The 16,762-nt window shown below is 45.5% G+C and overlaps 1 protein-coding gene across 9 annotated transcripts in view; it reads left to right on the top strand.

Moving 5' to 3' along the window:
• POC1B (POC1 centriolar protein B) overlaps nt 1-16,762 on the top strand; it is a 92,117-nt gene that overhangs the window by 35,762 nt on the left and 39,593 nt on the right. For 6 of the 9 annotated variants that reach the window (XR_001624725.2, XR_001624724.2, XM_056798620.1 and 3 more), the window contains 6 exons: nt 512-619; nt 749-864; nt 2,383-2,516; nt 4,620-4,688; nt 5,661-5,813; nt 13,600-13,686. Coding sequence is in view for 7 of the 9 variants with exons in the window: in XM_056798620.1 (XP_056654598.1) it covers nt 512-619; nt 749-864; nt 2,383-2,516; nt 4,620-4,688; nt 5,661-5,813; nt 13,600-13,686 (667 nt within the window). In the remaining 2 variants the exon portion in view is untranslated. The remainder of the gene's footprint in view (nt 1-511; nt 620-748; nt 865-2,382; nt 2,517-4,619; nt 4,689-5,660; nt 5,814-13,599; nt 13,687-16,762) is intronic. The other 3 variants (XM_016425707.2, XM_056798621.1, XM_016425709.2) reach the window with 2 other exon arrangements.

Genomic DNA, 16,762 nt, shown 5'->3' with positions numbered 1-16,762 from the left:
TTCAGTCATAAATTCATTTGGTGCTTTTTTCCCTCTTCTTCAAACTTTCTCTAGTTTTGCCTGCATATAATTGGGCAAAATAGTTTCCAACAACTTCCTTTATTTCTTCATTTATTGTTTGAGTTTTTTTACCTTTTTTATTGGCAGTTTGATTTTCCTCTCTTTAAAAATCAGGTTAGCTAAAGATTGATCTGTTTATATTTGTTTAAAAAGCCATTTCTAGATTTATTGATTTATTCAAAGTTGTTGTTGTTTTTTTAATTTCCTTTATCTCTTTTTCTTAGACTCTCTACTTTTGTCATTAATTTGGGATTTTTATTAGATGCTTTTAGTTTTTTTGTTTGTTCATTTCATTTCTAATTCATTGCTCTATTCCTTCTCCCTTTTGTTGATGAAAGTTGTTTAAACATAAGGATTTTCTCCTAAGGACTCTCTTGAGTGCTTTCCCAGGGATATACGATTAGTTCTTTCCCAGGTACCATTTGGCTCACCTGACTTCTTTGCTTTCCAGATTTTCTGCTGATGGAAGACTAATAGTATCATGTAGTGAGGATAAGACTGTTAAAATTTGGGATACAAACAATAAACTGTGCATCAATAGCTTTACAGACTCTGAAGGGTAAGTCAAGCCATTCTGGCACATTTGGGGGCATGTGCTTCGTTAAAGGAGACTTTGATCTTCTATTGTTGAAATCTCTTACTTCATGAAAATGACAGTGCCTGACATTTGGTTCATTTTCCCCACTAGGTTTGCCAACTTTGTGTCTTTTAACCCCAGTGGTACGTGCATAGCTTCAGCAGGTTCTGATCATACAGTGAAACTCTGGGATATAAGAGTAAACAAGTTACTTCAGAATTACCAAGGTGACAATTTCTAAAGCACAGCCAATGAAGTCTTATAGAGCACTTGGAAAGCCTTTGAATCTTTGGTGATGGAGCCTGGGCCTTGGAATGAGTCCCTAAAGTTACCCCAGCCTACCTTTGTACAGCTCCGAGAAAGTCTACATGCTTTATACAATGACTTTCTTGACAGTATCGCACGGATGTAAACAGAGAGCCATTTCTATTGATTAGATTTTTCAGGCGACTAAGTAACTGTTGAAATGCCTATTTTCTTTCACTTTTTAACTGGCTGGCACGGATTACATATCCTTATTCCTATTGTGAATAGACTTTTAAAAAAAAGTTTCTAAGGGGTTAGGAACAGATTTCTGTTGCTCTGGCTCCATCAGTAGCTGATAAGATGAGATCGGTGCCAAGGGTGGGGAACCCTAGAGAACTAGAGAATGAAGGAGAGCAAATTCCCTCCTCTGTAAATGGATCCACTGCCACCAAATCCCAGGTTGTAAGCTTTCCATAGGGGAGCTCAAGGAGCCCAGAGTCCATGAAAGGCGTTTATAAAAGACTTATTCTGCACCAAACAAACACTGTACTTGCCCCTGGGGGTGCAAATACAAACTTGTCTTTGTGTCTCTCCTATTGTTTAATATGGGGCTAATTTTCCTCTCCTAGTAGGCACTTGATAAATGGTTATTGGCTGGCTGAACGAGTCCTTTTCTTTAAGAATGCTACAAGGTCTGCTTGTTAAACTGCATACCAAACCTTACATGTAGAACTTAACTAACTAGAGGGACTCCAGCCTGAATTTAAGGCAGAAATGGGGGCAGCAGGGTTGCCCAGTAGCTAGGGCATTAGACCTGGACTTGGGAGGTCCTGGGTTCAAATGTGACCTCAGACACTTCCTAGCTGGGTAACCCTGGGCAAGTCACTTAACCCCCATTGCCTAGTGCTCACTATTCTTCTGTTTTACAATTGATGCTAAGACAGAAGGAAAGGATTTCAAAAAAGAGAACTGAAGTCAGAAATGAAAATGCATCTTTTTTTTTTTTTAAGGACAATTCTCTTCTACCACTTGTTCAGGGTTTGATCATTTACTTTTCTCCTCTCCTAATTTGTTTTTTTATTTTGAGCTAAGTTATATGTATTTTCCAAACTAGCAATAGTTACTTGACAAGAATATTGGATATCTTTCCAGTTTCTTGAGAATTACAAAGCAAAATAAATACAGTGCTGTTCCACAACTCATTCCCTTTTTCCAAGTGCTCTTGTCAAGCTAAACCAGAAGCACACCTCCTTCAAAACAATCCCTTAAGCTCATAGTTCAGATCTTTTCTTTAGATTGTGTCAAATAACTTATTTTTATTTTTAATAGAATTTAATTTTGTTGACTTAATCTGCAACAAAACATTCTCTTTTAAAATGATTTTTTTACTCTCTTACAATGGAGATAAAGTTACTGCTTTGAAATTCTAGAACTTATCTAACATGTCTTAAAATGTAAATTGATACCTGAATGTCCCTTTTTTTCCTTGTGTAAATCAGTTCACAGTGGTGCAGTCAATTGTTTGTCATTCCATCCTTCCGGTAATTATCTCATCACGGCCTCGTCTGATGGCACCCTGAAGATTTTGGATCTCGTAGAAGGAAGACTCATATATACACTTCAAGGACACACGGTACTAGCAATGACATTTTACATTTTAAAATAGATCCGTTTCTTTAGCTCCTCACTATTTTATGTCTTAATGTCTTTCTAGCTGCAGCATCTTTCTTGCTGCTGTTATCAAAGAAGTTGCCTTTATGTGATTGTATATTTTCCATTTTAATAACTCCTAATGCTGTGATTTGTCACTGGACAGTGTTGGAATTTCCCTCCTATTTACTAGTCATTAAATTAGCCCTTCATTGTATTCATCTATGTAGAAATAGATTGGATCTGGCCCTTTTTCAAGGAAGATAATTTTCTATGTATGCAACTTCTGTAGTTTTCTTTGGGACTTTATATACTTGAGATTGTCTTTTTCCATAATATGTGTGTATAGATTAGATCTCAAAATAGATAGAGAGCCAAGCCTGGATTTGGGAGGGTCTGGTTTCAAATCTGGCCTCAAATACTTCCTGTGATCCAGGGCAGGTCACTTTCTGTCTTAGGATTAAGACGAAGACAGAAGGTAAGGGATATAGAAAATAGAATTGTGCTAAATGTACTGAGGGAAAAGGTTGTCTGGTTCTTGCCTTGTTTTCTTTGTGTCTCCCCTATTGTTTAATATGGGGCTGATTTTCCTCTAATTTTCCACTTTGCTCCCAGCAGCTGGTGAGTCAGGTAGAACAGATGTTATTCCTATTTCCCAGATCAAGAAACCAAAGCTTCATGTGGTTAGATGACATTTCTGCTGTCCCCAAGTGTCTGAGATTCAAACTCGGAGCTCCTGGCTTGGAGCCCAGCACTTGTTCTGATATACTATATTTAAATTAGATAAAGCAAAAACCGATGATAAGATTTTTTCAACCCCTACTTTCTGTCTTAGTCACAACTTTAAGACAGACGGGTAAGAGCTAGGCCGTCAGAGTTAAGTGACTTGCCCAGGCTCACCCAGTGCCCAAGTGCCACATTTGAACCCGCGTCCTCCTGACTCCAGGCCTGGCCTCTGATTACGAGGTTTTTTAAATGCGAGCTCCAATAGAGGCCGGAACCTGCCTGAGCGGTATCAGTGAGAACGTTTTGATTTGTCATGTAACAAGTTGCTGGAGAGGAAAAGAGATGGGGCGTGCAGATTTCCAGGAAGCCCGGAGTTTGGTCAGGGCCTGAGGTCCACTCGATTGGACGAGCAGGGGCTCTTTCTCCCAGGCTTCTGAGGGCCGGGTGATACGGTGGCTCCTATTCTAGGTCCTGAGAGTCCTTGGGTTGGGAGGTCAGACGCTGCTCTCTGTTTGACCCTTCTGGGGCCGAGATCCGGCAAGGCCTCCGTCGTGGAGGGAAGGAGCCCGTCTGCTCCCAGGAAGCGTGTTTCCGTCCCGGGCGGTCCGCCTCTCTGTGCAGAGGGTCACGAGCGGGGGTCCCTGGCGCGCTGGCCCCTGAATCGTCCGGCTCCCTCTCCATCGGGGCCATCAAGGCCGCAGCCCTTGCAGGCCCCGGCTCCGAGGCCGCCAGCCCAGAAGGTTTGCCCCACTCCGCTCTGATAACCTGAGCACGCGGGTTTCCCGGATGCCTGGCTAATGGCATAGCCCTGCTGGGCTCGGGAGATCCCCAGCCTGCGCCTGCCACCCCGGGGCTGCCCCACCGCCCCTGGCTGGTGCCTTTTTTCCTCTCCAAAGAATGCTGCTTGTGGCATTGCGGGAAGAATGCCTGGAGACGTGGGACCCCCTGGCTAGGCGGGCTCCCCCTCTGGAGCTACAGCTTCTCGGCCCCCAACTCTGCCCTGGGTTCCCGCAGGGACACGGTCCTTGAGAAAGGGGGACGGCAGAGAGCCGGCGTCCTCTTCTAGGCACGGCCGCTTGCCTTCAGTGTGAGGATGGCTCCGTGGGAGAAGGGGGCAGAGCCGTGGCCTCGCACCCCAGCCTGTTCCCCGGAAGGCCTCCCAAAGCAGGCTGAGAGAGGAGGGGGTGGGGTACTTCCTGTGGTCGTGTAGAGTGGCTTCTCGATGCCTTTCAGCCCTGGGCCGGCTGTGCGGCTGATCCTCGGCCAAGAGAGGAAAGCTGGGCCGCCCCGGCGCTCTGTGCTTGCGTTGATCCCAGCCCGCTGCTCACGCTTCCTCTTTCCTGTGCCATGTCGTTCCCAGGGACCCGTCTTTGCCGTTTCCTTTTCCAAAGGGGGCCAGCAGTTCACATCCGGAGGTGCCGACGCCCAGGTCTGTGAGTTCCCTCAGTGCTCGGGATCCTTTGTCTGCTGGGCTGGAGGCTGTTGCAGTGCCGCCCATTCTGGCCTCAGAGGCTTTCTAGCCCAATGACCTTGGGCAAGTCACTTAACCCCTGTTTGCCTCAGCTTCTTCATCTGTCAAATGGATCTCAGAGTAGCACCTCCCTCCCAGGGAGGCTGTAAGAATAAAATGAGGTTATATTTATAAAGCTTAGCACAGTGCCTGGCACACAATAGGTGCTTAACCAATGCTAGCTCTTATTTTTCTTATGGTCATTATTATTACTTGAGAGTAGCCTAACTGATGGTAGGAGCCAAAAGCTACTCAGCTGAAGGAGATGAGTGGCCAAGCTCAGTGAGACTTTGGGGGTCACAAATAGGGCTTATCATGGCTCTTTCTCTTTTATATTTTTATGTTGATCACAAACTAGCCTCAGTAGCAGTTCCCCCCAAATAGCATTTCTAGGTGGAGAGAAAATGTCAGACTTGGTGTCCCAGAGCCTGGAGTCTGAACCTTGGCCCTCATGCTTCCTCCATGTCTGCTGGGGACTCATCCCCTCCCTCCCAGAGGCCTTGATTTCTCTGCGCTGCATAGTAAGGGGGCCAAACTCGATGGCCGCCTCAGGGCTTTCGGCCTCCACCCTTCTGTGATGCTCCGAGCATCAATGCCATGGCAGAACCCACGCATTGTTTCCCACCTTGTGTGCTCTGAGGAATACCATGAACTCAGATGGGTAAGCTCTGGCAAACCGGCTACAGAAATCGTGACTTTATACTTTCACTCAAAAAAATACCTTGCACTTTACAGTGTCCACACTGGAGTGCCCCTGGAGGTCGGGAAGTTGCCAGCATGTACCCAAATCAGATAAACCCAATAAGCCTTTGGGGTTCCTGTTGAAATCGGATACATTTTAAATTTGTATCCTGAAGACATTAACCGTCTTTATTACTAACTTTTCTACAGATTCTGTTGTGGAAGACAAATTTTGATGAAATGAGTTATAAAGATCTTCTGAAAAAGAACATCAAGAGGTTGCATTTTGATGCCCCACCTCATCTTCTTGATATCTACCCAAGAACTGCTCACCATCACGATAGAAAGCCTGACTCAGTTGAGGTTAGTATTAGCAGCTTCCTGAGAAGATTAAGGCCATCAGGCCTGAGCTCGGTCCACTTTCCTTTCCTCAGCTTGTCCAGGTTTTCTTCTGTCCCCTCCTACCTTCTTGCCTCCAAGGAGGAAGTGGCCCTTCTCTGTGCTAATGACCGCCCCTTTTCGGAAGTCCTCCATCCCACCCTCCCATCCTCATCTGAGTCAGCACATCTCCTGCCTCTCTCTTGTAGATTCTTCACTTTCTAACTCTCTCCTGGTGCCTTCTGGCCTTTCAAGACTTCCTTCTTTTCTTTGCTTCTGAATCCCCAGATTCTCCAAGCACATGCGTTCTTCCTCATAAGCTCTCCTATGCCAGCTGCAGCAGGGGCTCCAGGGGCTCCAGAAATGCTCACCGTCCCCACTGGCTACTCCATGTCGCCCCTTTTTACAGCCAGACTTCTACGAGGAGTCTAGGAGTCTAGGCTTTTCACCGCTCCCCATATTTGGTTTTCCACCTTGACCACTCTTGAAAAGGGTCTCAGAAGTCCTCGTGGGCTTCCTTATTACCAAATCCATTGCCTTTTTGGAAAACTTATCCTTGTTGCCTCCTCTGCATTTGATACAGTTGGCCATTGCATTCTTCTATAATTCTTTCTTCCCTTGGCTTCCATGACAGAATCCTGATCATTCTTACAAGCAGTTTGCTAGAGCAATTTCCCAGGGGAGGTTTTAGCAGGAAAGGCTGAGGATTGAGTATCTCACTTTGGAAAGTATGGAGAGCAGGAAGAATTCATTCAGCAGATATTAAACACCAGGCTGGGGACTCGGCATACAGAGATAGAAATAGAAGAAGACAAACGCGTAAGATGCAGATTGGGCTCCTTTTTAAAGCAAAAAGCAAAGGGTCTTAAGGAATGCATCTCCAGTGTCTAGAATATCCATGTTATCATGATTTTAATATCTTCTGTGGGGAGAGGGATAGAAGAAGAGCTTTGGGATCAAGACTGAAGAAAAAGGATCTGAAAAAGCAGAGGGAAATCCCGCCCTAGGTCAGGAGGTTGGAGGGGAGTGTAGAAGAAAGGGGCTAAGGGCCACTGAGCAGTTGGAGCCAATGAGCAAATAGGAGGCTTTTCCTGCATCCCAGGAAGCAGTAGCAGCAGCTGCATATTAACTCTGATGAGCTGGATTCTCAGGTGCCACCAGGTAAAAGTCAAAGAGCTGGGGTTTGGTGACTCCTTGATCAGGATACCAAGGCAGCTTTTTGCCCTCTAATAAAATTGAGAGAGGTCACTGCTCTCCCAAGGTGTGGGTCTACCACTTGCCAGTGAATCTCTCAACATTCAAGCATACAGATCTTTGGACAAAATTTTGGAGATCTTTGCGACACGGGTATTAATGCCGTTGCTGCCGATTGAATGAAGGGCGTTTAGAAGAGAGAGGTAAGCTTTAGGAAGTGGGTGGCTGGTGAATAGAGACGTTAGCTGAGGATGGGTTTTGGATTCCTGGATCCTGGTTTAAAATGAAGGTTCTTATGCTTCTTGGTGTCATGGACCCCATGGCAGTGTGATAAAGCCTGTGGAATGGAACCTGTTTGGAAACATGTTTTAAATGAATAAATTACAAAGGTAGCCAATGATAGGTCCATGGCCAGATGTGGACTGCACCTTATAAGGGCTAGTAAAATGTATTTATCTGGAGTCTTGCAAATCTAATAAAAAGAAGCAAGGAGGAAATTGCCTATGTTTATTCACCAAGTTAAATATTATACAGAGTATCTATGATATAGAAAGATGAATGGTTGAACTATTTGGAGGATTGTAGGAGAAAAATGCAAAAGAGAAAAGGGGTCTTATAAAACCTCTGCTCTCAAGGAGCTCATAGCCTACTGGGGAGGCAACTTGCCAATAACTATACTCCAGCAAACGAAGTGCTGGATAAATGGAAATTAATCAACAAAATGGAGGCACCAGAGTTAAGTAGGATTGGGAAAGGCTTCCCATAGATAAGATTTACGTTTGGACTTCAGGGAAGCCAGGAGGCAGAGATGTTAAGGGAGCACATTCCAGATGTAGGAGTCAGTCTGTGAAAGTCCCAGGAGGCAAGAGATGGAGAATCTTATTTGTGAAATCAAAGAGTACATCTGGGGTGTGTGGTGTGAGAAGAAATGCGGGAGGGCCAATCAATGAAGGGCATCAAATGCCAAACAGAGGACTTTGGGTTTGATCTTGACGGTAATAGGGAGCCCCTGGATATATTGACTGGAGGGTGACATGAGGCTCTTTAGGAAAAATCACTTTGGTGGCTGAGTGGAGAATGGACTCAAACAGGGAGAGACATGAGGCCATCAGATCCCCAGTGAGCTATTGCAACAGGCCTGGTGTTGAGGTGATGAGGGCCTGCACTGGGGTCAGAGGAGAGAGAAGGAGTCGTATTCAAGAGATGTTAGGAAGTGAAAATTGACAGGCAACACTGGATGTAGGGGTAAGAGAACGAGGAATCCTAGTGGCCAGCTGGGATGCCTGGGAGGATGTTGGTTCAATGGAGAAAATACTGAGCTCCGTTTTGGAAATGGTGAGTTTAAGGCGTCTACAAGTGATCCAGTGGAAGGTGTCTGTCTACTAAACAGGTGAAGATACAGGCCTGGAGGTGAGCAGAGGTTAGGCTGGATAAGTAGTGGGTTTGAGAATCGTCAGCAGAGAGGTTAGTGAATCCGGGGAGCTGATGATCACCAAGGTAAGTTGTGTAGAAGAAGAGAAGGGGCCCAGGACAGAGAACTGTGGGACACCGTGGCTAGGAGGCACCAGCATAGGAGCTTGGGAGTGGGCAGAGAGGTGGGAGGAGAACTAGAAGTCAGTGTGTCATTATCGAAAAGAAAATCAAGGAGAAAGGGCATCAAGAGGCTGCAGGAAGGCCAAGAAGGATGAGGCCTGAGAAAGGACATTGGATTTGGCAATTAAGAAGTCACTGGTAACTTGAGAGCAGTCCCTGTTGAACGGAGAGGCTGGGCACCAGACTATGGAGACGCAGCCTGCATCTCTCTTGCAGGCGCATCAGCAGGATCACCTCTTCTCCTTAGTCAAGCTGGTAGGAAGTACCCCAGCTAACCCTACTTGTTGAATCTTCCTCCAAATCTTGGGCTGCTGGGATGAGATGAGCCTTACCAAGCACTTCCTCCCAATCATTTGGCTCCCCATTGGAGTGCAGGCCATTCCTCCATCCATTCATTCATTCATACAACACAGGTGTGTGTTGGGCACCTCGTGTGCTAGGCATTAGAAACACCGACAGAACCAAAAAGTTTTGCCCTTAAGGAGTGCAATCTAGTGGAAGGAAAAAGAAAGCCCTAGTAATAGGGGGGATCAGGAAAGGCTTCCTGGAGGAGGAGGCTCTCGAGCTGAGTTATGAAGGAAATAAAGACTTCTAAGAAATGGAGGTGAGGAGGAGGAGGAGGTATGTGGGAGATGGACTGCAGTGTAGAGTTCACAAAGTAATGTGAAATGGGTCTAGAAAGTGAGGCTGAAGCCAGACTTCGAAGGTTTTCAGAAATCACGTTGGGCAGTTGGTATTTTTGTCAGAGAAGCCCAAATGGAGCCACTAATGATTCTAAAGCAGGGCAGTGATCTGGCCAGACCTCTGCTTATATGAAGAAATATTTTATTATATTGTTAGGAAAACCGTGTTTATTAATACCATTTGAACCTAGCTTTATGTGGCTACATACTGATTAACCTAAAAGCAAAGTCCAAATGATACAATTAAAAAAAATTCTTTACCATTTTTAGCACAATTTATAGGTAAAATTCTTACTCAGTTTTGAGAACTTACTTCTAAAATATATTTTCAAGACCTATATATATCTTATCAAGCATATTTGGAAGAGAGAGACGAATAGCTAAATGTATGGATGGATACATAGATAGGTAGACAGACATGGATAGACAGACAGACATAGATGGATAGATAAATACAGATAGACATAAATCTATCTATAGACATGTATGTAAATATATCCTAGTTCTTAAATATATAATATGATTATATATTCATATATAAATACATAGCATAGTTCTCATGTATGCATATTATGATCATATGTCTGTATATATATCCTAGTTCTTAGAAAAAAGTTTTCTCAAACTTTGCTATTCTGTTAAAATTTAAGACTTTTATGTCATTATCCTATCTACCTCCTTTTTGAAGATATATATTATTTCTGACTCTTGTAACTAAGGAGAAATTGTGACCTCCTGCTGACTCAGGGGGAAACTGAGAAAGGTCCCAGCTGAAGTACATGGGATGACAGGCAAGGACGACTCCTCCTTCCTGACTCTACACCTCTGGAATAGGAGTGTTACTGCCTTCTACTGCCTAGGGACTCGGGCAGGTGATTTTTCCTGTAGTCCTGAGAAGACTGGCTGCTCAATACCTTAGTTTACCTTTCTGTAAAAATCTGCCCAGTATCTGCGTAAGTGAATTTGGTGGTGTAGCTTAAAGGACGAACACGACTTCTCTTGGAAGAGCACTTGGCGTCACTGGCGTGTGAAAAGCTGCTAAAGCAAAAAGCATCTGAGCTTCCATCTGTTGGTTTCCTTCTTAAGCTTTTTCTTAAAATAAAGTGAAGGCGTTAAGACAGGGAGAAGAGAGCACCCCTTTTCTGCAGGATGAGCATTGAACCTAAGTGCACAGATCAATTTCATTTCTGAATGGATTGAAATGGGGCCCCCACAAACCCTGAAGGCAGAGTGATGGTGACAATGATAGCCGTAATACTAATCATTCCTAGCATACATCTTTAAGGTCTGCAAAGCGCTTTACCAGAGTCTCATTTGGTACTCCCAATACCCCCTGGCAAGTATGTTATTATCTCTGTTTTACAGATATAGAAAATGAGAAAGAATTTTAGTGACTTGCTCAGGAACAACCAGCTACTAAGTGTCTGAAGTGAGATTTGAACTCGGGTCAGGAAGACTAACTTTTGATAGTTTTTGTTTTGTTTTGACAAGGGATGGAGGGAGAAAGGGAAGGCATGTCCCATGCCTTGAGAACTGCTCCTTCTGTCAGCACCCCTGGTCAAACTGTGGCAAACTCTGGTGGCATGTGTTGGAGAAAGTAAATTCTGGGGGCTTGGGTGGAGTGTTATGTTATGTTGATTTGTTGAGAAATTTGAGACTTAGCCAGTGCATTTTCTGAATCAGACCTTATTAATGAAACTGAATGAATACAAGAAGGAGCCATGCAAGGGAAAGGCAATTGTATATTATTGACTTATCTGATGAGCTTCCTGGAAGTAACCCTGAAATCTTTTAACGTATTTCCAGCTTATTTTCTGCCAAGATGGTTGATATTTTACTGTGTTTTCTTTGAGGCTTATTTGGAATTTACATAACAATCTTAATCTTTCAGTTGGAACCATTTGACTTCTTTAAAAGCCCTCTCTCCCTTCTCCTGGGTTTGCAAAAAAAAAAAACTGAGGGTTTTTTTGATTCAGGGATGTTTCCTTGTTATGAGCCTACCTCAGACTCAGAGACAAAAAATGGTAATTTTCAAAGACTTTCTCACTGGCTAGGTCACCTTGACACCAGATATGACAACCACTTTTATTGTAAGAAGTCCTGGAGGAAAAGAAGTAGATTTTAAAGATCTCAGACATTCTTTGGAAGAAACCCCATTGACTGACTTCCAGCATCCTTCTGTGAAATGGTAGAACTGAATGACTGCCAGAACTGTTTTCACTTGATTAGTTTTCCCTCCTCTGGAGATGTTCATAAGCAAAGGAAAGCCCCAGGAGTAAGAACCTTGGGAAGAGACGTCAGGCCATCTAGTTTGACACCTTCAAATTGGGAATTTGAGGTGCAGAGAGGGGAAGGGTCATATAGATAGTGACAGAATGCAGACTCAAATTCTCTGACTTCAGATTCAGTGCTCTTCCCACTGGACCAAACTAGGGGTAAAGCCTAATGTTAAAATTAAACAGAGTCTAGAGGATAGACAATGTCCTGCAGAAGCCAGAATCAGAGATGGCTTTAGAGAAAAATTCAAAATGATTAAGATCTAAAAAGAACATTGCTCAAATCACTTTTTCCATGCTTTGGAGATTTGTAATTACCATACTATTAAGCCTATATTATTCTCCCAGGAAATTACCAGGCAAAGAGGGGAAACTATAAACAACATAACTTAAATACGGCGTGACTATGTTTGATGGGTGTCCTGGGAAGAGGTTTTTAGCTGATCCCCACAAAGGATTTTCTAAAGTAAAGAATTTGATTGTTTATTTCCATCTGCTTGGACATCGCCATTGATCATAAAGATAATTTTTCCTCTTAGCTTCAAGTCCTGCTGAGGTATCTATCCAGTTTGATTCCTCAGAGATTGTAAAATCCTAAGTAGCACTTACTGAATTAATCACTGGTTATGACTTTTGTATTAATCACAGGACTGAATAATGTAAATTATTCGTATTTCTAGAGACCAGCTGTTGTTGCCCCCGACTATTTCCTCTCTTTGGAAAGGACAATGAAATTATTGGGGGTTTTCCACTGGCATGTATGGTGGCAACTTTTTTACACACAACTCTAGGAAGCACCAGTCAGTTGGTTTAGTTAGAATACAGATGTTTTTCAAAGCATCCTCTCTCTGAGTGGCACAATGTTAGACATTTGGGCCTCAGTCAGGTGACTCAGGTTGTCCCTCTCTTTTATAGAATCTGATTGTTTCTGTGGGTGAACAGTTTCTTGTGCACAGTAGATGGCAGCAGATAAAAAAGAATAATCTTCTCTGGGCCCCGAACTTGGGGAAGAAGACTGGCTTCCTTTCATTTCAGCTCTTTCCTCTTCCTGAAATGAACTTGGGACTCATTCAAAGCTGACTTGGCAGGAAGGAGTCTAGGTTTACCTTCCCCTCAGTTAAGTCATGAGGGAACAGATTTCCTCAATGGCAAAATTATATCAAGTAGTTGTCCCACTCATTCCCACTCCTAGATCCATAGAGCCTGGTCCTCCACACGGTCAGGTCTGTGTTACGATGAATGACAGCAATTCATTGGTGGGGCAGGGGTAGAAGGCAGATATTCTGGGAGAAGGCAGATATGCCAACTCCTGTACGCTTTGGGCTGCATTTATGGAAATGGTCTTACTGCTTACAAGAATCATGGTTACAGTTACCTAGCAACTGAAGCATCTTTCAAATGAACCTATTTTAATTCAACACACATTCATTAATGCTGTAATATGCACATGGCACATTTTTGATGGATCTGTGAACCCATCAACATCTGAGGACTTCTGTCCTTTTTATCCCTTCCTCACTGCATGACTTCATGAGCGGGGAGGATTGAAATGAATGACTTGTTAAGGCCCATTCCAAACCTTGTTAGATCTATGACCCCTAAATCCAGATCACTTTCCTCTTTGCCTTTCCTCCCTTAATAGAGTTTTGCTGGAGGTCAGTGAGACTGGTAACTTGTGAAATATTCTAAGAATTTTCAGGCAGCATCAGGAAGAAATATCATCCATCTGAAGCTAGTCTTTTTCCTCTTTTTTTTTTAAGTCCTTACCTTTCATCTTAGAATCAATACTGTGTATTAGTTCCAAGGCAGAAGAGTGATAAGGGCTAGGCATTGGGATTTAAATGACTTTCCCAGGGTCACACAGCTGGCAAGTGTCTGAAGCCAGATTTGAACCTAGGACCTCCCATCTCTAGGCCTGGCTCTCAATCCACTGAGCTACCCAGCTGCTCCCCCCACCCCAATACATTTTTAAATAGACCATCTTCCAGTTCAGAAAACTCTAATGTTAAGCATTTTTACATACAGATTAATCCCAAGCTTGAAGTGGTCAATTTACAGACTTCAGACCCACTTGTTGTGGACGTTGTTTCTTCTGATACTTCCAATTCCACAGTAAGTTTGCTTTATCTATTTTTCCTTTATTTTATTCCAGTAATAAATTTCCACATAAGTTTTCCAAGGTTACATGTTTCGTGTTCCCTTCCCCCCCCCAGCTGACAAGCCCATCGCTCAAAACCTATTTCCATATTATTCCTTTTTGTAAGAGAGTGATTTTATAACGCCAATCCCCCCCCCCAATCTTCTCCCCCTATAAACGGTCGTAAGTCGGCTGTTTTCTTCTGCTTTTCTCCTCCCCCAGTTCTTTCTCCCAAGTCCCTCAGAGTTGTCCCGGATCACATTTGGGCGTCGTTACTGAGTGAGTGCCCAGGACCAGCCCTGACTTAACGGAAGTCAATGAGTTTCCATTTGATGGGGGGCCGGGGGGGGGGGGGCAGGTTGGGGGGGCGAATGAAAGGCGGGGCTCATCTCCCAATATTTTAAGAGGAGAAACTGTATTGGCAAGTTTGTTTCTAATGGCCACCAGAGGGAGCCATATCAGCTCGTGCTCCAACCTAAAGCTCCACAGGCTCCTCAACAGAAACCCTAGTGAGGTACTCCTAAGCGGCAGCGGTAGCTGCCACTCACAGCTCTGTGTCCCTCCAGCCTCCCTCCGGGGCCACCCTTTCTTCCCGGCCGGCCACGGGTGCGAACGGATCACCAGGGTCCAAGCAGCACCCCCCCCCCCCCCCCCCGTGCTTGCTGTGAATCACTCGAAAGGGGATCCCACTTCCTCCTGGATGGAGGTTGACTTTTGGGGGCTCTCTGGTCTTTGGATCCATTTCCCCCTCCCTGGGCCCAAACCCCTGCGTGGACCCCCAGGCTCCCGAGTCCCCGCTAACGCACGCAGGCCCCAGTGATGGTGGCAGCTCTGGCCCGAGCCCTGTCCAGCCACGCCTCTGGAACATTCAGGGCTGGCCAGAGTCCTGAGTCACGAACAGCGGCAGCCAGGAGGCTCCCTGCAGAGCCCTGGGCCCAGAATCGGAGACACCCGAGTACGGTTCGGCTTCAGACACTGGCTGCACAACCTTAGGTGGGTAACTGAAGCTCTGCCTCAGTGCCCTCTGCTGTGAAATGGGGACAAAAGCAGCGGGTGCCTCGCTGGGCCCAGCACGTGGTAGGCGCGTCATCGGTGCTCGTTCCCTTCCCCCCTTCTGGTAGTGATCGTCTCCAGGGGGTTAGGGTGGGGGGGGGGTTAGTGTGAAACGGACCAAAGGGCTGCCGAAGTTTGGTTCGAGGGAGCCTCGCCCAAACTGCCTGGATTCCCCCAGTCTGTTGGACAGGTGGCCCTCTCAAGGATTCATCCCCAGGCAGAGCACGGAAGGGGCCAGGGTCTGATGTCACACTCGACCCAGACGTGAGTCCTTGGCTCTCTATTTACCTTAATTAGTCACTCCCTGCCCCACCCCCAACCTCAGCGAGCTGGGGGGGGGGGGGGGCTCTTCCTCTGTAGCCCCACAGGGCGTGGTGCCTGGTCCTGCGGCCGCCATATCCACACTCGGAGCAGTTCGGACCTTCCTATTAATTCATTTTTTTTTTGTTGTTTTTGTTTTTGTTTTTTAAACTCTAATCTTCTGTCTTAGAGTCAGTACTGGGTATTGACTCTAAGACCGGAGAGCAGAAAGGGCGGGCTCATGGAGGTCAAGTGACTTGTCCAGGGTCACGTGACTAGGAAGTGTCTGAGGCCAGATTAAACCCAGGACCAATCCTCTCCAGGTCTGCCTCTCCATCCACTTAGCTTTCCCACTGGCCTGCTCCCTCGCCCTCCTATGAATTCCAATGAGGCAACTCTCTGCAACCCTCGTGATTTTTAGGGGCAGATGGGTGCAGGTTGGAGACATAATCAGTTTTCTTTCCTACTAAAGTGGTCTTTACACTAAAAAAAGGAAGATTTCCCTGGCCTGGAGAAGGCATAAAGACCACCAAGTGTCATGGGGCCGCCGGTAGAGTCAGGCACTTTGGAGCGTCAAGAATCCAGGCAGGCCAGAGAGCCTCTGGTATGCGTATGCGGCTGTGACCATGGGACTAGGAGCTCCTTGTAGGCCCACCTTTTATCATCTTATCCTTGCCCAGAAGCAGTGAAGGGGAGAGAGCGGGAAAGCAGCAACCAGTTGGAACAGTTAGGCTGAGAGGGTCCAGTTCTGGCCTCGGGCATGTCGTGGTTGAGTCACTTAACCCTGTTTAACTAGCCCTTCCTGCCCCTCAGCTCTAGAACTGATCCACAGTATTGATTCCAAGATGGAAGATCAGGGTTTAAAAGAAGCCGCTCTTGGGTGTAAGGCCACTTCTGCTACTGAAGATAGGTTTAAGAACAAACAAGACAGTCTGGGCCCTCAGAAGACTCAGGTCTTCCCCTGGAAGGCTGGGGATAAGGGAGGCTGGAAGGCAAGAGGGGAGCTCAGGAGAGATGGGAGGGAGCGGCAGACAGGGTTTTATCTCTCCCAGTGCCAGTGAGCTGGGAGGGAAGGCCTTGAAGACATTTCAGAATGCTTCTTGGATCAGAGATGGGCCTGGGAAGGGGCACATTTCCTCTCCACTCAGAAGGTGGCTCAGATCCCATTAGACATTGGCACTCTGACCCTACAGCACTGGTGTTGTCAAGGGACCTAAAAGGGAGTGTGGGACCTGGCCTGTGGCCCTGCTTCTCTCCAGCCTCAGAGGGCAGCATGGCCACATGGCTGGACCTGTGCCTCTGGCAGTGGGAAGTGAAAAAACCAGAGTAAAACTCAAGCAGAGCCCCCAGCGCCCTGCTGCTGTGGGGAATGGTTTGGTCAACATTGTGTCCCCAGAACCATTAGCTGTAAATTGGGCCTCCTCTGAACGGAGATTAGACATCCATGCTGAAGACTTATATGGGTAAATGGTGTGCCACCATCTCTTAAATGGCGATTTGTCCTCAGGAAACAAGTCAAGAATGCTGATTTTGTTTATTTTACTGCTCACTCACTCCCTAGAGGTATGAAACCTCACTTAAAAATAATTATGGCTCTTGTAAAGTTTCAGAATTTGTTTCCTAAACTGCTTCGCTTTAAACTTCAGTGTGTACATGGATCCTTTAAGCACATCATGGGACAGCTGACTAGAAAAATGA

Source organism: Monodelphis domestica, chromosome 5, assembly GCF_027887165.1.
Source record: "Monodelphis domestica isolate mMonDom1 chromosome 5, mMonDom1.pri, whole genome shotgun sequence".
Classification (NCBI taxonomy): Eukaryota; Metazoa; Chordata; class Mammalia; order Didelphimorphia; family Didelphidae; genus Monodelphis; species Monodelphis domestica.
Note: the sequence above shows the minus strand (reverse complement) of the source record. Positions and strands in the feature narration are given on the sequence as shown.